Source organism: Cryptomeria japonica, chromosome 3, assembly GCF_030272615.1.
Source record: "Cryptomeria japonica chromosome 3, Sugi_1.0, whole genome shotgun sequence".
Lineage (NCBI taxonomy): Eukaryota > Viridiplantae > Streptophyta > Pinopsida > Cupressales > Cupressaceae > Cryptomeria > Cryptomeria japonica.
The window spans coordinates 2,705,425-2,726,472 of record NC_081407.1 but is presented as its reverse complement, the minus strand read 5'-3'; the positions used below and the strand labels follow the sequence as shown (position 1 = coordinate 2,726,472).

At 39.0% G+C, this 21,048-nt stretch overlaps 1 protein-coding gene across 1 annotated transcript in view; it reads right to left on the bottom strand.

Moving 5' to 3' along the window:
- The window catches only part of LOC131041173 (single-stranded DNA-binding protein, mitochondrial), a 74,927-nt gene extending 54,479 nt beyond the window's left edge, over positions 1–20,448 (bottom strand). The window contains exons 1-2 of the mRNA XM_057974166.2: positions 20,396–20,448; positions 19,174–19,270 (exon numbers count right to left, since the gene is read on the bottom strand). Of these exons, the coding sequence (XP_057830149.1) occupies positions 19,174–19,243 (70 nt within the window). The 5' untranslated portion in view covers positions 19,244–19,270; positions 20,396–20,448. The remainder of the gene's footprint in view (positions 1–19,173; positions 19,271–20,395) is intronic.
- Positions 20,449–21,048: the final 600 nt, after the last annotated feature.

The following is a 21,048-nucleotide window of genomic DNA, read 5'->3' as shown; positions in this document are numbered from 1 at the left end:
CCCACATGGCCACTTTTTGCTTGTCAACATCAGAGTACCAATCTATGGCAACTCCACGTAACATGGCTGGGAACTGTTGTACCCAGTCATCCTGGTCCGTCACTCCATTGGCGGACCAAATAGTTTTACATGTACGGCAGTGGCATACGGGGTCTTCCTTGTCGTCCCCTGTGAACTTTGGCAATTTTTGTTTACTTGCCATCCCACCGCTAGGTCTTGGTCCTCTAATGCCTTGTGTGCTTGTACCTGGTGATCCTCCGCCTCCTACACCTAACCCTCCACTCATGGGTCCTCCAGAGAAGGTTGACCCCGAACCCAACAAATTGCCTCCCGTACGGTACCCTTGTGCTCCCCCGGCACCTTCGGCCGTACCGTCACCTTCGGTCGTCTCCCTCCGGTTGGTTGTCTCCCTCTGGTTGTCCTCCGAAATGGACAAGTTCTTTAGTAGGTCTCTGGTAGCGTCGATCAGGTTTAGATTTCGCCTTGTTTGTTCCACCAACTCTTCGCGACTTCTTATCCTATGGTGGTATTCTAGCGAACTGTAGAGTTCTCCTTCGACACCCTCCGTGACTTCTTTTAGGTTCCCTTTGGGCAACCCTACAACAGTGTTGTAGCGTCCTAAAATTGCGACACTTGCAATTTCGACTGCATTTCGGTCTTCACGATGGCGACGCAACACGCAACCTGAATGGAGACCCCAAAACTCGCTCACGACACCAAAAACTGCATTTTTCAAGCACCCTGGCCTGAACCTCCTTTGCACCCCGCTGTCCTGGAGGTGGGACCAACGCCCTGGTCCCTCAGGACCAGGGCGCCCGCCCTGGTCCCTGGGTCCTATTTTGGGCCCGGTCTCCTAAGTGATATCGGGTCTTTTTGTTTGCAATTTGGAAATATACTTCCCTGGTCGGCCTAAGGTCGGGAAAATCAGTCTATCAGCCCTAATTGACAAGTATATAAACTACATTTTTCTCTCTCATTTGGATATATAACACACATGACGGAAAAAGCGTGGAAACTATACTCAAACATTCAAGCATTCAAGCATTCAAGCAATTGATCATTTCAAGTCTCCATTCAAGGCTAAGTGTTGCATTCAAGTCAAGGATTCAACCATTGAAGAGGAGATCACTTACTTCATGCTACAACATACTACAACATACAACATCTAAACCTTCGCACATAAGGATACCAACATCCTTAGAACAAGGTATTAGTACTTGTTTGTCATTACAGTCATTTACATTTACAGCACTTGCTCATTTCTTGGTTAATTCCAAAACCGGGGTTTGACCTAAAGGCAAACCCCTAATCCCTAACCCCCCATCGTCTCCGCTTTTCTGTGTGTAGGTTGCAGGTACGCGGCTGAGATTGAAGATTTGGAATCCTTGTGCAGAGACGAACCGATCCCACTTCATTTCGCGGATTTTTCGGAGGACCGTGGCGCCGGGCGCCATCGTCCCGACAACTTTTTCTCAAATTTGCAGGACAGCGCCGTATCGACATTCTACTGTTAATTCCAGGTCCGCAGCTTCATCCTATAACCCGAACTCAGTTTATAAGCGAATCTTTATGACTTTCTATGCATTCCTAGCTTAATTTCCTAATCAACATTCTTTACAAAAGAGGGTAGCTTTGCTTTCCAAACCCTTGAAATTCATTTAGCATCCAATCCTACATTGTGTGGGATTGGATCTTATGAGTTTCAACCCCTCTTTTGAATGTAAAGTCTATCTCCCAAGTGAAAAACCCATCGAATCCTAGCGAACCTCCCTTCTCTCTCCTCGGAGTTGGAAGAGGGGAGACCAACTAGGGTTCGACCGCGATTTTTCCGCTTTACATTTTGGTGAACCCGACGTGAACATCCTTTCTGATTTTTCATGCTTAGATCTGAAAAAATTGATTACATTTCCATGTTTGATCTTTTGCAAAATTTTAGAGGTGATTGCATAAAAACCCTAAAATTTCTTTTTAGTAATTGAACTTGTGAAATGCTTAATTGTTAATGCTTGCTTCAGATCTGCTTTTCTATTACAAATTATCAATTCATATCTGTGCTTTAATTTTGAAAATTAAGTGGTTAAAAGTCAAAACCCTAATTTTTTAAACCCTCTTAATTCAACCTTTGTCTGATAATTTGACCGATCAAAACATCTCCAAATCAGCTGTAACTTTGGATTCTGCAATAAAATCACAATATCTTTCATCCCTGAAAATTTGGAAAAAAGTTGCGAGGACCGTGTTGCACTCCGAGCGCCATCGTCCCCGACATTTTTTCCAAAATTTCGGGAGCGAGATCTTGCTGTATTTTCCTGCTAAAATCCAGAATTTTGGCTGATTTTATCAATTATAACATCTTCAAAATTGCAGTCAAAGTGGGTCTTGTGATTACTTGGTCTAGGGCTCCTAATCATTCAAAAATCATCGAAACTGAAATTTTGTGTCAAAATTGTGTTCTTACTGTCTTAGATCTGAAAAGTGTATTTGCATTCATTCGAAATTTCAGTGCTTTATTCAAATATTTGCATTTTGTGACTTTTGAAATTAAGTGCTTAATTACAACAACTTTGATTTCCGCTTTCGAAATTGAATTTTGCGTGAAATTGAGTCAATTTTTGAATTTCAAAACTTGCATTGCTTTTGACATTCCCTCTACAATCATAAAATTCAAAATTTCAATTTCCCTCTCTTTTTCAAAATTTAAAATTTTGCATTTTTCGACAATCTTGATAGGGTTCAATTTTGAGATTGCAACTTTAATTTGGCCTATCTACAGATCGTAAAATCCCTCAATTTTTTCAGATTAGCTCTAAAATCATCATACCTTTCATCCCTACAAATTTCGAAAAAAGTTGCAAGGACCGTGTTGCACTCCGAGCGCCACGGTCCCGAACATTTTTTCTGAAATTTCGGGCGACTGTTGTGATTGCATTTAACAGCTTAAATCTGGAAGATTGGCTGTTTTTACTGAAAATTGCTACCTCTAAATTCAAAATTTTCTCTCTCTCTCTAGTGCATGAGTTTTACAACAACAAGCCCTACTTACACTATTCCCGTTAGACGAAGCCGTAGAATTAAGTCTTTCCGAGGTTTAACTACCGAGGAGATGGAACCTAATTTGAGTAGCCTTTTTAACGAGGACATGGGTAATTCCTCTAATCCTCCTAATGATGAAGAAGCTCCCCATGAAGTTTCCGTTGAACAACTTTCAAAATTGGATAACCAATTTGACGATTTTCACCAATGGATGTCTCATGAGTATCCCGATAGTCAAGCTCTTCCTTTAATTGAGGGTCTAAAACGCATGCTTCAAAATGATAAGAATGGAATTGATGTCTTGCGCGGTATCGCACACATTGTGAATTCGAACGTGATGCCTATGAAGAGTTGTGCCGAATCTTTGGGTTACACACAACCTCCTACACAAGTCAATCATTCTATTCCTTTGACCACTCCTATTGCTAGCATACCTACCTTTACATCAAACATCATGGCTACTTCTATACAAGACACTCCTCCTGTGATTACCAGTCATGGGGGCAATCCTCCCTCTTCTTCAATTAATCCTATTCCTTCATTTAATCCGACTTCTTCATACATTCCTTCAATGAGTGTTCCTATTACATCTTCACAAATGAACATGACGCAAGGGGGCAATTCATTTAACCATTCCATTCCTCCTTGTAGTGTTCCTCCTATTCAATCATCCCCTATGGTTGACTATCATAGGGTCCCACCACCTTACTCCCTACCTTCTTTCAATAACATAACACCTCCATCTCAATCTAACACACCTAACATGAACTCTTCGACCGAAGCTACCATTAACAATCTTGCACAAACTGTCTCTTCTTTACAACAACAAATTGCCTCTATGAATCAATCTAAGTTTAGTGTGCCTACATTTGATGTTGCGAGCCCACTTTCTCTTGATATTGTTCGAGCTATTCCTCCTAAACATGTTGAAATCCCGCATCTGGAACTTTATAATGGTAAAGGTGATCCTCTAACACATGTTAAGACTTTTCAAACAATTTGTACTGATTTTGCTTATGACCCAAGGTTGCTTGCAAAACTGTTCACTAGAACATTAAGAGACAAAGCCCTACAATGGTATTGCTCGTTGCCTTCTTATTCTATTACTTCTTTTGAACAACTTGCAAATGCTTTCATTCAACAATTTCAAAACAATATAAGTCCTAAAGTTACTTTGATTGATTTAATGCATTGTAAACAAGGTGTTAAAGAAAAAGTGACTGATTTCATTGGTAGATATAAGCATTTGTATGCTCAAATTTCTTTTCCAGTGCCTGATAATGATATTCAAAGAATCTTTATTTCTAATTTGCAAAAAGATATTCGAGACAAACTTCTATTTTCTGAGTTTACTTCTTTCCAACAGTTGTGTGCCACTCTTCACAATTATCAACTGACTGTGAGTCAAATGGAACAATCACATCCTATGGCTCCGAGTGATAAGGGTGATAGCAGTCAACAACCATTTGGGAAGATTAAACCGAACAGAGATTCCATCAAATTTAATGAACACATCATCAACAACAATGTGAATGCAGCATCAGGTGTGCCTCCTATTTCTAAGTTTTTCAGAAAAGAAAGAAAGTATACTCCTTTGAATGAATCATTGCATGATATTATGAATAAGTTATTGGGACAAAATGTGCTTACTCTTCCTCCTATACGACAAATTGATCCTGCAAAGATTACTTCACCTTATTTTGATCATAAAGCTTTTTGTCATTTTCATCGTCAGCCTGGTCATGATACTGAAAAATGTTTTTCTTTAAAGGATAAAATTCAGGATTTGATTGATAATAATGCTATTTCTGTTTCTGGAGTGAATGATAAAGGCAACACATCTGTAGCTCCTCCTAACCAAAATCTTCAGATTTTTATTGATCCATTACCTTCTCATACTTCTCATACTTCTAATGCGATTGAGGCTAATGATTCCTCTTTCTCATCTGATGGTCTTGTGTCTATGACTCCGAATGTGATTAACTTTGTAGAGCAGCAAGAAATCCCTAAAGAACCTTCCATCACATTTGATTCCAGTGAAACCATTAGAGCACCTGATGGTCCTTTATACATAGTTGCAAAAGTCAAGAATATGCCTTGCCGTGGAGTGCTTATTGATCCTTCCTGCATGGTTAATGTTATTACTGAAGAATTTCTTTTTACTTTGCAATTGAATCAAGTGATATATGACAAAACAGATGTGGTTGTGAAATTATTTGATGCATTTTCTTCTCCTGCGATTGGTTCTATTACATTGCCCATTGAGGTCCATAACAAATCTCTTGATGTGAACTTTGCTATTATTCCATCTTCCGAACAATTTCGTGTGAAGCTTGGCTATCCTTGGCTATCTTCCATGAAAGCTATTGCTTCTCCTATACATAAGTGTTTGAAATTTCCCCATAATGGTGAAGTTGTTACTGTCAATCATAGTCTCTTTAAACCAGCTGAAAGAACCTCTAGTGTTCCTATTGATTACTTTTGGCCTAAACAATTCCAATCTCTTCCTCCGCGAAGTGATCATCTTTTCAAATCTTATCAAAAGTGGAAAACAAATATGATCCTATATCTAAGTGAACCTAGAACACCTAAACTTGACATTCCCATCATTCTTGAGAAGGAAGTTCTTCCTTTGAAAGATAAAACTAATGTCTTTCCTCAAGAAGATTCCCAACCCGTCCCCATGGATGTGACTATGTCTATGCCTGATAAACCTTCCAAGAGTAGACCTATACCTCCTCGTCATGATGGACTTGGTCTTCTCCCTAAACCAAAAATTCCTCCTTTATATGGAGCAGTTCCTCCTCCTGCCTTTTATAGAGAGAAGAGACCTTATTCTTCTCCTATTATCCAGCCTAAGAGACCACAACCTAAACACCCCAGTGATAAGGATGAGAACATTCCTCCTCCTCTATCTTCTCCACTTCCTACTAAGACTAGACGTAATCGTTCCGCAAGTGAACGCCGACGAAAGCGTCGTCTTAGGGCTCAAGCAGCCGCTTCTCAAAATTTACAATCTCCAAAAACACCTTCAACAAGCATTATTCCATTTTCTCCCCAGCCGGACATTGAGCCTAAATCTCCTAAACATAAGATGCATGATGGTCTTGATCCTGTGCGAGTTAAAGATCCTATTTTTATAAATCTTGATGATGATATAGATGAAAATGTTATTCATGATGAAAATGCTACTCCTCTTGCTTCTGACAGTGAATATGAACTTGTTGATGTTGATAACCATTTATCTAATGAATTTTCTAAAGCACTTATCCTAGCTCCTAGACAAGAACAATGTGGCTTGGAACATGAACATAGCCCTTGTTTGGATCTTGTGATAGCTCCATCTGCTGTGTTGGATGTTCCTCCTCTAGCGTGTTCCCTGCCTTCCCGAAACATTGATCAGCAAGATCAGGGGGTAGATGACATGCTAGACTAGTTACATTAGCATAGCAGATTCTCTCCTCCTCTCTCTTTTGTTACTTCTTCTTTATGTTATTCTCATTCTTCTATTTGTCGTCCTTAGTGTTGTCTACTTCAGGACGATGCAAAGCATTGAGATCTCTTTGGTCTCTCTCATGTTGACTCAAAAGACACATGTGTTCCCTTCTTCTAGGTGACCTTCCTTGATTGGGGAATGAAGAACAATTATGCATACATACATATGATATATATACATGACTTATCATACAGCATACTGACCCCGAGGAAAGCGAAGTCACCTCGTGCTTTGTGTTTGTGTTTATTATCCTTGGGTTTATCTCACACTTGGAGGCTAAATCTTTGCGATAACGTGCTCCTTTCCCTTCTCATTTCTTATGTGTATCACTACGTTAAAACAATCACCCCCGTTGAGGCGTGTGCGATCGCTTTAACGTAGGGGGGCATACACCCTATCTATCCTTTCACGATACTTGAAAATTTCTTGGCGAACTTAGCTTTGCCTCGAAAATTTTTAGTATTTCTTTTGCATGACTCATAGTGAGGGACCTTACTACTGACAGTCATGGTTCTCCCTCGTGATCTTCCCTTTTACTTTGTCAATCGAAGTCGTAAGATCCTTAGTCCACTGGAGGCTTGGTGTATCTTGCCTCCTTGACGTGGTGAAAGTCTTTCAATGTTGTTTCCTTGTACTTTACCGGAAGTATGAGCTCACATACTCCCGCTAAAGTGGGGGCTAAATGTAGCGTCCTAAAATTGCGACACTTGCAATTTCGACTGCATTTCGGTCTTCACGATGGCGACGCAACACGCAACCTGAATGGAGACCCCAAAACTCGCTCACGACACCAAAAACTGCATTTTTCAAGCACCCTGGCCTGAACCTCCTTTGCACCCCGCTGTCCTGGAGGTGGGACCAGCGCCCTGGTCCCTAGGTCCTATTTTGGGCCCGGTCTCCTAAGTGATATCGGGTCTTTTTGTTTGCAATTTGGAAATATACTTCCCTGGTCGGCCTAAGGTCAGGAAAATCAGTCTATCAACCCTAATTGACAAGTATATAAACTACATTTTTCTCTCTCATTTGGATATATAACACACATGACGGAAAAAGCGTGGAAACTATACTCAAACATTCAAGCATTCAAGCAATTGATCATTTCAAGTCTCCATTCAAGGCTAAGTGTTGCATTCAAGTCAAGGATTCAACCATTGAAGAGGAGATCACTTACTTCATGCTACAACATACTACAACATACAACATCTAAACCTTCGCACATAAGGATACCAACATCCTTAGAACAAGGTATTAGTACTTGTTTGTCATTACAGTCATTTACATTTACAGCACTTGCTCATTTCTTGGTTAATTCCAAAACCGGGGTTTGACCTAAAGGCAAACCCCTAATCCCTAACCCCCCATCGTCTCCGCTTTTCTGTGTGTAGGTTGCAGGTACGCGGCTGAGATTGAAGATTTGGAATCCTTGTGCAGAGACGAACCGATCCCACTTCGTTTCGCGGATTTTTCGGAGGACCGTGGCGCCGGGCGCCATCGTCCCGACAACTTTTTCTCAAATTTGCAGGACAGCGCCGTATCAACATTCTACTGCTAATTCCAGGTCCGCAGCTTCATCCTATAGCCCGAACTCAGTTTATAAGCGAATCTTTATGACTTTCTATGCATTCCTAGCTTAATTTCCTAATCAACATTCTTTACAAAAGAGGGTAGCTTTGCTTTCCAAACCCTTGAAATTCATTTAGCATCCAATCCTACATTGTGTGGGATTGGATCTTATGAGTTTCAACCCCTCTTTTGAATGTAAAGTCTATCTCCCAAGTGAAAAACCCATCGAATCCTAGCGAACCTCCCTTCTCTCTCCTCGGAGTTGGAAGAGGGGAGACCAATTAGGGTTCGACCACGATTTTTCCGCTTTACAAGTGTAGAGAGTGTAATTCTCTCCATCTATCTCTACCTCCGCAACCTCCGTGACACCTCCTGGGTTCCCTTCGAGCAACCCCTCGGCCGGTCGTCCGTCGGCAAGCTGCCTTAGCCTACGCCTTTGTTCTATCTGTTGTCTAAGATTCAACGCTCTTTGTGCCACTTCCCATTCATCACTTTGTATATTTTTATTTTTGTCCTTATTTAGTATATTGGGCATAAATCACTTCCGTACACAGCAAGGACACACCATGTACACAAAACACACAAAAAAAAATTTATTACTTCATCCCTTGTACATAATGTATGTCACTGACATACTTATTACAATAAGGGCGTTCTTATTTATTCTCCCTGGCCATCAGAGTTCATGTATTGCGCTCATCTTCTTGGCGCTCCCTAAATTCCAGTAGAATTTGCTGTCGTCGGTTCTCTCGGTAGATGTCTTCCCTTCGGTTCTGGAGAGCCAAAAATCCTTATGCCAAAAGGTTAGGCAGTTTGCTCATCAATCGATTCACAGCGGGGCTTACTCCGAGCGAATTCCACACAGCATCTTCTGGGACATCTTCGGCTGTGGCTTCCCTCCTTACGTGCGTTTCAATTGCCGCCTGTAGGATGCAGGAGAAATCCTTCGTGAGTGTCTTTTCCCCCTCGAACAATTCTTCGGGTTCTCTGTCCAGGTTTTTACTTAGGCAACAGCACCAAATGTTTCCCCCTTGGGGTGTCAGGTTAAGACATTGCATAAATGACAGAAGTACACAAAATATATGGAACTCACAAGTGTTCTATTGATTCATAATAAGCCAGTACATACAATGATAGCAATATGTTCGACTACAATAGCATGTCCAAAGACTGGAAACAGATACAATATAAAGGAGTCTGGTCAGTTACCCAGTGCCAACTGCCGACAACCGACGGGTTAACTACCGACGCTAACACAATTTACCTTAATGCTTAATTACCCGACAACAAACCTTAGGGTCTTTGACCATTCTCGATTCAATGATAATGCCTATTTTGCTCCAAGATGAGCTGATTTTTCCCTCAAGATTGGATTTCTCAAAATTTGGACAGGAAATCACAGCTCTAGTGCTCTAATACCATGAGGGAGTTGATAGTGAACCCCACAGCTCTCAAAAATCACCTACAGCCAAAAAGCTTATCACATCTGAAGAGAAAAAGGCATGATTGTGTTATGCAACCTTGTGAGAAAGATTGATCCACAAGAGAATCTGATATTGAGGTTAACCTAAATTGAATGGATTCAAATGGATTACAATGTACAAATGAATGCTTATAAAAGAAAAAGATAAAACCCTAGGTGAGGATTACGTTAGATCATGACAAGTGTCCTCATCCTATGCTACGAGACAACATGACCTAATTATAGCTCAATCTAATAATAGAAAAGCACTTCTAAGTTTAAGCTTAAGTAAATAAAGTAATAAGGGACCTAAGTAACTAATTGATGATTAATTAATTACTAGGCAATTGACCTATTTACTCCAACAATATTGTTACTTCATTAGCATTTTGTAATAGCAAACATACTTATTTTTGGCATGGTTATATGTGAGCTAACATTGTAACACAGGTTGGCTGTACTGCCAATGGGATTGATCTTAGTTTATTGCTAATACTTACCCCACTGAATAAGTGGTATCATCATAATCACTCACCACTGAATAAGTGGAAGAGTTGTTACTGTTTGGTACTCATTCACCACTAGATAAGGGGAAGAATATTGCTTTCATTTTTAGTATTGTATAAGCTTTCGCACTGACAAGTCGATGTTTATGTCTTTCAATGTTTGCATGTGCACCCCACTGTATATGCGGTTTTGGTTGGCTTGTCATCTAGTGCTTTCCTTTCAATAGCTGCATTTCAATTAATTGTAACCCTGAACACCGTATGCTCTCACCTTGCCACTCCAACATCTGGGTAATCATAAAGTGGAAGGGAAGTTGATATGTATCTCATTTCCAGCATTATTATTTTCAAAAAAAAATTAGGGGTGTATATTACACCCTCCAACACAAATGTCGCAATTTCTTATTAACAAAGGCAAATCTTGAATTGTAGAGTCGTGCCCCAAAAATATCTTATGACTAGAAATGCCCTTCCACACTTGCAAACCAACTAGAAATTGTGTACCCTAAATGCATTCAACAAATACCTATGACCTCTTCAAAAAACCCTCATGGCTTTACAAAACAATGGCAAATGCACACTCGCAACTACTTCATGAATATTATTTATGATGCCCTTCCTCTAGTATTTCTACATACAACTTTGAAAATCCCTTGCAACAAGAAATCACAACTTCCACACAAATTGACTAGTACTTGAAGATGAAAAGATTAAACAACATTTTTTTAGTGACGACCGTTTAATTGCAAGCCAACTAGAAATCATGTGCCCCAAATGCATTCACTAGATACCTACAACCCCTTCAAAAACCATTGCAACTATAAGACAAGGTGGGAAATGCACACCTACAAGTATAGTACAAAACATAATAGGGTGAATGCAAGAGAATTCCACCAATGATAACATATTGTAAAGCATGAATATGGATGAAAGAAAAAAATACAACCCCAAACTCCAATGATCGCAAATGGACTAGAACCACTAACTCCATAAATGTCAAACTCCCACATTCTCTGTAAAAAATGAGAAAAAACTTACCATAAGGGTGAACAAATGTAGATAACACACCCTCTTGGCATCAATGGAGCCCTCACACAAATTTAGAACTTCAGTTGTGCCTGCAGCTACTCTCTACTTTAAGAAAAACTATTACATACACATGCAACAATCCTATTATAGACTAACTACATCAATAAAAAGAAAGTCCACCCACTTCCAGAAATGTTTCCCTATTAAAACCTTCCTCCAGCCAAATGAAAGACCAAAGGAGAAGAAACCAAAGCATCACACACTTAGGAACCCCAAAAATTACTCTTTTTGGGCTCTTTTTAAATTAAAACGTGGCATTTTGTGTTCCTGATGTGACGTATTCACACATCGCCCCATTATAAATGGGGACCCCTACTTTTTGCTTTCTGGGGTTTGTTTTTCTAGGTTTTTTAGGGTTTTGTCTGTTAACCTTTGCATTTTGAGGGTTGCCAGAGGGATCGCTAGGATGGCAGGTTCTGCATGAGCTAGGGTGAGTCCACAGGGCCCCAGAATTAAGGTTTCTTTGAGAGTCTTCCTTAGGGCCTGGTTTTGCTCTTGTTGCTAATTGTGTCTTGCTTGGTGAGTGAATATCATCCTTGAAGGTCTGAGTTAGGTCAAATTGGCGAGTGATGAAGTCTGGAATGTCATCCTGATCTTCAAATACCCTGAAATTTGACTAAGTCTAGAATGTCTTCCTGATCCTGAAATTTGACACTTATACTTAAATGTTATATTCCATACATGGATCCTGACGGAGAGACCAAAATGTCAAATTTCGCTCCTGACCCTTCCAAAGGGTCCAAAGCGATTTTCGCTCCAGACCCTTCCAAAGGGTCCAGAACGCAATTCTCCATAAGACATTCTAGTTTGACCCAAACTTAGAACTAACTCATTCCCAGGCATTATTGAGGGCAAAACACTTGTTTGGATGGAGAAATGTGAGGAATGAAGTCAAGATTTGAGCCTAAATGTGAATTTCAAATGTGAGGAATGAAGTCAAGATTTGAGCCTAAATGTGAATTTCGCTCCTGACCCTTCCAAAGGGTCCAAAGCGAAATTCTCCCTAGACACCTTTTTTTTCCTTCCTTGCACTGGAAACCTTGATTCCTTGGGCATGGTAAGGACAAATTGACATATTCTTGCCTTAGGAAGTGATTTGAGGTGTTTGAAAGTGTGGATTTTGTCTAAAGCATGAATTTCGCTCCTAACCCTTCCAAAGGGTCCAGAGCAAAATTCACCTTTTCCTCTATTTTGCTCTTTCATATGGCCAAGTTTCGGATTTTTGAGGCATAGTTGAGGAGGCTTGGATGCATGTTTGCCTTGGAGAGGAAGTTTAAGACTACAAAATGATGGAAATTAGCCTAAAGTAGAAATTTCGCTCCTGACTCTTCCAAAGTGTCCAAAGCGAAATCCTCCATTTAGCCTTCTCTTGGCCTTAAAAACCTAGTTTGACCTTGCCTAGACCCAGTTGGATGGTGGATTGTCTTGATTGCGAAAGGAGGAAGTTGATTTGATCAAGTTTGAAAGGGAATGAGATGAAAGAAAGTGAGAAACTAGCCAAGAGTGAGGATTTCGCTCCTGACCCTTCCAAAGGGTCCAGAGCGAAAATCCTTATGCACTTCAATTTCTTCTTTGTCCAAACCAATTTCCTAGTTTCTAAGGCATGTTTGGAGGTGTTTTTGAATGTTCTAGCCTTAGGGAGAGAGTAAAGGTGGAAAAGATGAAGGATTCTAACCTAAAAGGTGAATTTCGCTCCTGACCCTTCCAAAGGGTCTAGAGCGGAATTCTCGAAAACACTCATTTTTTTCTTAGCCAAAGTCAGGATCTTGGTGGAGATGCAAGAAGAATGATCTATGTTTGCCTCCCAAAGAGGATTGGAGTTGGAAAAATCAAGAATCAAGCTCAAAACATGATTTACGCTCCTGACCCTTCCAAAGGGTCCAGAGCGAAAATCCTTATAGCTCTATTTTCTTCCTTGTTTTGGCTAGGCGTTGGCATGTTGGAGGGTGAATCGGTATGTTCTTGCCTTGAGAAGGAGTTGGACGCTTTGAAAGATGAAGATTTTGCCCAAAGTATGAATTTCGCTCATGACCCTTCCCTTTCCTGACCCTTCCAAAGGGTCCAGAGCGAAATTCATTATAAACCTCATTTGCTCCCTTGTTTGGGCTTCAAACCTTGTTCCTTAGGTGGAGAATGATCTATGTTTGCCTCCCAGAGAAGATTGAAGTTGGAAAAATGAACAATCAAGCCTAGAACATGATTTTCGCTTCTGACCCTTCCAAAGGGTCCAGAGCAAAAATCTACCTAGAACTCATTTCCTTCTTTGTTTGACCAAATTTTGATATCCAAGGCATGTTGAAAGGAAGAATGGACATGTTGTTGCCTTTAGGAATGTTTGAAAGCGATGAAAGGTAGAGATTTTGTCCTAGAAATGGAAATTCGCTCCTGACCCTTCCAAAGGGTCCAGGGCGAAATTTCACTAAAACCACCTTTTTCCCCAATTTTATGCCAAGGCAATTGCAGACTAAAGTGAATTGAGATGGGAGGGGTCCTTAGGAGTGACTTCAAGTTGCTAGTGATCCATGAATTTGAAGGAATTGAGCAAAACCAAAATATTCGCTCCTGATCCTTCCAAAGGGTCCAGAGTGAAATTTCTAAAATCACCTATTTTCCCTGCAGGTCAAGTCAAACTTTGAGTTTTTGTAGCTTGGATGAGTGTGAAGAAGTGTTTTCTTGCCTTTTGAAGTTGATTCAAGTTGAAAGGATTGAGGAAGAAGCCTAAAACAAGATTTTCGCTCCTGACCCTTCCAAAGGGTCCAGAGCAAAAACCCTAAAAACCATCTTTTCCTCCAAAATTTGAGTGAAGTCGGGCCTAGACCTAGGTGAGATAAGCTCTTTCGATTGCCTATGAAGTATTTTTGATCACCAAAAGTGTGGATTTTGAGCTAAATCAAGAATTTCGCTCCTGACCCTTCCAAAGGGTCCAAAGCGAAATTTTGGATAGGTCCTGTCCCTGGCAAGGTTTTTGAGCGAATTTTCCTTTTCAAGGCCTTTTGAGGATCAAGCGAATGTTGCCAAGTTGAGAAATGGATTCAAAGAGGGAGTCTAGAGGAAACATTGTGAAAGGAATGGACTTGAGTCAGGATAAACAAGCTAAAAGGTGAATTTCGCTCCTGACCCTTCCAAAGGGTCCAGAGCAAAACTCTTCAAACTACCTATTTCCTCCTTGTGTCAAGTTAGGACTTTGAGTCCTAAGGCGTGGTTGAGGTTGAAATGATGTTACTTTGCCCTGCAAGATGAATTGAAGTGAAGGAAATGAAGAATTGAGACCTAAAACTTGAATTTCGCTCCTGACTCTTCCAAAGGGTCCAGAGCAAAATTCCCAAAATCACCTAGTTTGCCCATGATGAAGGTCAAGTTGTGGATTCCTAGCTTTTGGTGAGGAGAAGGATAGTGTATGCTTGCCTTGGAAGGCATTTTGGAGTAGAGACATGATGGAATTTGTCCTGGAATGCAAAATTCACTCCTGACCCTTCCAGAGGGTCTAGGGCGAAATCTTTTGAAACTCCTATTTTCACCTTGTTTGGGCCAGGCGAAGAGCTAGTTGTGATATAATGTTGAAAAGAGGTCTAAATTGGGCAAAATAGCAAATTTCGCTCCTGACCCTTCCAAAGGGTACAGGGCGAAATTCTTATAGGGCCTGTCCCTGGGAAGGATTTTGAGCAAACTTTATTTGAAGTCTTGTTGATGATTTAAGGTGGAAAATGCTTTGTTGAAATGAACATGTCATATGTACTTAATCACCTTTTGGTTTATTTTGCAGATGGAGAAAACCAGGCTAGGGCAAGGACGACCTCTTCCAGTCCATCATCATCAAGGACGACCACTTCCAAACCAGAATCATCAAGGACGACCACTTCCAAACCAGAATCATCAAGGACGACCAATTCCAGTCCATCGTCGTCAAGGACGTTCCACATGCAAAAGGGAAGACTCAAGGTGTTCAAGGAATTGCCAGCTACCTCCAGAACCTCCACTTCGCCACACTAAAGAACCACAAGATGACAAAGAAAGGCGATGCCAGCATTTCAAGGAAAGGTACGCCATCCATCTAGCACATTAGAGACAAAGGAGGTCAAAGCAAAGGTTCGTTGAAGAAGCAGATAGTTTCAGAAGAGTTAATTAAAGTTAGCCTCTCAGCATCATGAAATTGAACATCAACCAAGTTACAAGTGTCAGACAAGGTGGCATCCCAGTCATCACTCCTCCAATTGGATTGGTCCACCTCAGCATGACCAGATTCAATGCACCTAATTTACTAAAGGCGGCACAAACTTCGATGTACCTACTCCGGCTTCTTATTGGTCCTCACCCTTGGAATGTAATTTTCTCATTGGCTAGAGGAAGTTTGTTGTAACAAACCCTAATCAGGGTTTTTATCTTGTAATCCTAGCCATTGATTCTAAATCAATCAGAGTCGTCTGTTTGTAAAAGGCTCCCTATATAAAGCCTTGGCTCATCATTTGTAAAGGTTAATAGTTAGTTCATAGAGGATAGCTAGCTAATAGTTAATAGTTAGTTCATAGAGGTTAGAATAGCTAATAGTGAATAGTTAAAGAGTAGGAAATAGTTAGAGTAGAGTAGAGAGAGAAGGCAAAGATTGTTGCCAAGGTATTGTTGCAAAAGACTTGTAAACTTCATTGAAGAAATGGTGAATTCCATGGGTCGATTCAACAATTTGCATGGTCTCTATACTTCTCAAATTTGATTTTATGTTATTAGGTGAATGGAAGAAATTTGTACGACCAACGGTGAAATTCGTATATCCATACTACTAGTGGTTTGTTGATTGCAAACTTGCCTTGTGTAGTCAACTGGAATCATTCAGCTTAAGCTTAACTTCAATTATCACTTCTTCATTGATATGCATCAACCTGACGATGTCCATGCTTGTAGCGGTGATCTAAACATCATAAAGCTTTCCTCAGAAAATCGCACTAACCTTGTGGAGGTGATCCTAGGATGTAAAAACAAGACTTAGTTAGAATTTCATCAAAGGTCATTCATTACTCTTACATTCTTAGTATTAGAAATAGATCCCGTTTCAACCCTTCTACTTTTTCCTTTTTTTTTCAAAATCCAGAACCATTAAAATCTCACGTTCCAACAATATCCAAAGCAAATCAGACGTTCAGGCAGTCAAACATAAGTCCCCTTGTGATTCCAGCAAAATCACATCATACCACGAGAAGCTTATCCACACGTAGAAAACCTAAATACAAGAACCTTGGAGTTACTCTGACTGATCCTTCGGCAAGATCTTCAGCAGTCGGGAAACTTTGATCAAGAGAGGATAAGATACCTTGGTATTTTATTCTGTGTTTGGTCGTGTACAAAAGACTCATCAACAGTTCCATACAGCTATTGTGATGTTTTGGCAGGGTGTATGATGTCTATTTTGCCACATATAATGTTTTCATCACTTGTATAATACGCTGACAAAACCCACAATTTATTTTTGTGGGTTAAAAAAAATGTCTCATGAATATTGGCAGCAACTGTCACAGATTAAAGGCAACTTCACAAAGTCATAACTTCCTCATACTGATTCCATATGAGATGCTGTTTTTTTTCTAAATTGCATAGCTTTCTCAGAGGAATCTGAATATGCAAAAATACGCAGCTTTTGACTCCTTATGAATGCTTTTCTTCACCCAGCAACAGAATTACACTTATGGCAAGACCCTAATGGTCCAAAAGTCAAAAGAGTAGTGGTATTTTTAGCATCATTTTTTCAATATCCTTATCTAGTCATGTCTTCAAGGAATTTTATCTTCCATGATTCTCAACAACTACTTGCATCTCCAAATAGTCTCAAATGAGTGTGTGAGATGACTTGTCTGGTATTTTATCAAGAACATTGACCTTACTGAAAATGATTAATTATCAACCAATATGACATGCATTTATGCTTCAGATATAAGGCACCGGATGCAAAATATTCATGAGAAGGAACACCCCTTAATAGGTTTAGAAGAGCGACATAGAGTTGGGCAAATGTGGCTGGCACAGAAATCTCAATATTATGCTCTTCCATATGCAAAATGAAGTTCTAATGTCTAATGTAATAAGTATAGTACATTATGCTTAGTGAAGCCCACAAAACAACACTATATAAATCTGATTGAGCTTTAGGAATCTGATAAAAAATGATTGGGAGGAAGATATTTAATTATAGTATATACACTTAGTTCTGATTTCCATCATCCTTTTTAAATCCCATTCCCCACCACCATGTCATTTATAAAGGCCATTTAGTCTCTTGTCAAACACAGTTTCCACCATTATAATTGGGACCCATAAAGTAACTTGATACCCTGAGATCAAAATCGATATCGTGTGTAATTTGCAAGTAATGCTGTACAAATCCATAACATTTAACAAGGCAAAAGGATGTCTGCACCCACAAATCCACACGAGATACTTTTGAATGACACAATGCATGTTCTGACATAGTAGAACACAAATGTTTAACTGTGCACATATGCTCTTTCCAGTCAAACTGTAATCTAAAATCTGCTGTTGGAAGGTAACTGCCATCTATAATTACGCCAATATTTATTTTTGTTTCAGATTGAACATGTTGAGCATAATAGCCATGGCACATATGGCTTGCGTCCCATGGATACAGAAGTAATCCCTAGTTGTTTCCAGTAGGTATATCCCTAAATGGGCTATAAAAAAACTTTGCAATGCAACAATGTTTTCTTCAATTTTCCATTGTTTATTTAGCTAGTCATATCTTTGAATAATTTTATCTTCCAAGATTCTCAACAACTACTTGCATCTCTAAATAACCTCAAATGAGTGTGAGTTGATTTGTCTAGACTTCAAGAAAATTGACCTTGCTCAAAATGAGGTGCATTTGTGTTTCAAACGGAATGCATTGTGTCTAAAAATTCATGAAAAAAAACAGCCCTAAATAAGTCTAAATGAGTGACATGGCGCAAAAAAGTAGGATGAGTTGGCTAACAAGATTGGCACAAAATTTCATAACAAGCCTTACAACTCATCTAATGTAGCGGTTTCCACATAAACTACCAATTTGGATACCTGAATTTTTAAGTGGTTAACTCTCATCTTTCAAGGAAGCAATCATATTTGTAATTTTCTTGTGAGATTTGAATGTTGTTTTGTGCTTTTGCCTTCTAATCTACAGTGATTTCATTGTCCTCTAATTTTTGAGTTTGTAGTTTGTACAAGCCAAAAGACTGTATTAAAAAGAATACAATGGTGTGATGAGCAAGCTTATTCCAGATAATAATTTTACGAAATCATGTTATTTTATCAGGATTTAACTGAATAGTTTTTGAATCAAATTCATTCATCCGTTTTCATGAGTAGTGGTTTACATAAACCCATCTCTCATGAGTATGATTAGCCCACTTGGCATTAATTGTGTCCTTTAGAAAATTTTAAACCTCATTGGCATTTAAAGATATTTGTTGCTATAGCAGATATCCAATGAGTCTTACTCTTCGTAATCATTACAACTAAATTTGCATGCATAGTCCTGGCACAAATATCACACTAAACAAGCTCCCTCCCTAAACTCACACAAATCGCCAAAACATGTATCTGGCACAAGTTCATTACGTTTGCAGCCTCCTATCGACCTACATAATCATTACCTTTTGTGTTTAATATGACCAACAAGGTTCAAAAATCTGTCATATTTAGAAAGAAATCTAAGAAGAGGGGGAGATATAGCAAAATCTATCCAGCATTCTGGATGCATTTTTTACAAAAATAATTATAAATATATAAAATCCAAAACATGATACATTCAAATTTGAATTAAAAAATATTTTTGTAAAACAGTCAATCCAGAATGCTGGGTAGCCACAGGCTAGAGGGATGGAGAAATTATCTTCTTGTGCAAAAAAGAAGCTTTCCATAACATATGAGAATCACAAAAAGAAGCCATGCATATATCTTATTGGAAGTTATGAGACCCAAAAAAATTAGAAAAATACTATCATATAGGTACAAAATATATCAAGAGGATAAAACAAAATGCGTACCGGACTTCAAATCGGTCATGCCAAGTATCCTGTTTAGAGGGTGAACTAAATTTGCTAAACGGGGCGCCATAACTTTTGTGGATGATTACCAACAAGCCTGCAAATAACCAAATATGACAAGACGTTCGAACCATTTTGTGTTTAAAAAATTATTTGAAAGTTGAAGCTTAAAATAAATCCCTTGCACACATCTTTTCTGCATTAGTGGAATGATGGAAATCGCATTCACTGCAATTCTCAGGTTTTGCTGAGATATTATCTGATCGATACTTAATTAATGCATAGGAAAGAACTAATTCCTCTTATACCTTATACACCTTAGGAACCTGATTTTTAATCTTTCAATTAGTAGAATACTAATCAAAGTTGAACACGTAAAGTGATTCTCTAATGCCACGACATTTCGTATCAATAATTCTGCATTCATCTTCCCTTGATACAATTGTACTCAACCTTGTGCTAATATCAGGACACATAAAGAACTTCAGATTCCTAGCAAATAAATTCGCAGGTCAGCAGTGATAAGGTTTTAACTTTAACCTTAGTAAGCAAAAGATTCAGAACCATGCACACAGCTTGACAGTAGGCAATATCTCTACTATACACAGTACAGGTCCATATTAAACAGAGACTAAGATATACCAAGAAGATATCCAAAACAAAAACGACTCCTGGTGCCAACCCCTGTAATTTACTGCACGTGATATAGTTAGTTTGGATATATGGACGCAAAAACATAGTCAGTGGCTCAATTGTATATTTAACATAGGTGCATTATCAGAGTCTGTGATTGTTGAACTAACTCGTGTGGAAGAAGGGTGCAAGTCAGCACATTGCAATGGGTTTTCACAAATGAGATGAACCAGACCAAAGGTTTAAAGTTTTCAACTCATTTAGGTGAAGTCTACGAAGATCACTGATAAAGAGACTAAAGAGTACCCTCTGTTTAATCCTTTCATGCAAAAGTTATTGAACAGTGTTGCCTCAATCATGCAGAGTGTTGACACCCAAATTCCCCAAATGCCTTACTATTCAGCATTCGGAGCCTCAAACACCGAGTCAAACCATCAACAAGAGTACAAAAAATGTTCTGTAAAGGTCTTCTGGCAAACACACGGAATACCAAAATCATCCAATTTATAAGTGGAATCATTGCATTAGAATATGAAACAGTTCTACCTAGTCAGGGTACCGAACTGAAAATAGAATATAACTAACTTACACGAAATGTAGCCACCCTTGCCCAAAATGTAACTGTGAAGTTTTGGGTCACTGAGCAAACTAAAATAAATCCAAACATCTGCCGAACTTCTAACTGTAGAATGATAAATCCATTGTTCAGCACAACGGCACTCGCTGCAAATCCTTTTTGATTGAAAACTTATGTTACGAATATTAGCTTCATGTTGACCTTTTTTTATCTCCGACTTCAATTCTATTAGCCTTTCGTTGAATGCTTGCCCTACTCGGAAACATATGAGTTCCCTTTTTGATATTTTGTATGTTTTTTACCAAATGAATAGATTTCTTATATTATTTGCATAAAAAAAAATATATTATATATAAAAAACTATAAAAATATAAATAAAAATGTGTCAAAAAAAAAAATTACGTTCAAAAATTTAAATGGTTTTTTTTTTCAAAACAATCAATTGAACAGACAAAACAAATTAATTTAGTAAGATTTATATTATTAGAAAGTGAAGAGGTTTATGGCCATCTAGTTTTTTCTATATATCAGCAAGGTTTTAGGCTATCAAGATCAAGCTCCCAACCACTAATCGTATCATCTTCATTTTTTTCTTTTGTGGGTAACTAAGTATCACAAATAAGAGAAATGGTCAATGCAAAGCTAAGGGAACTTGTTAGAGTCCA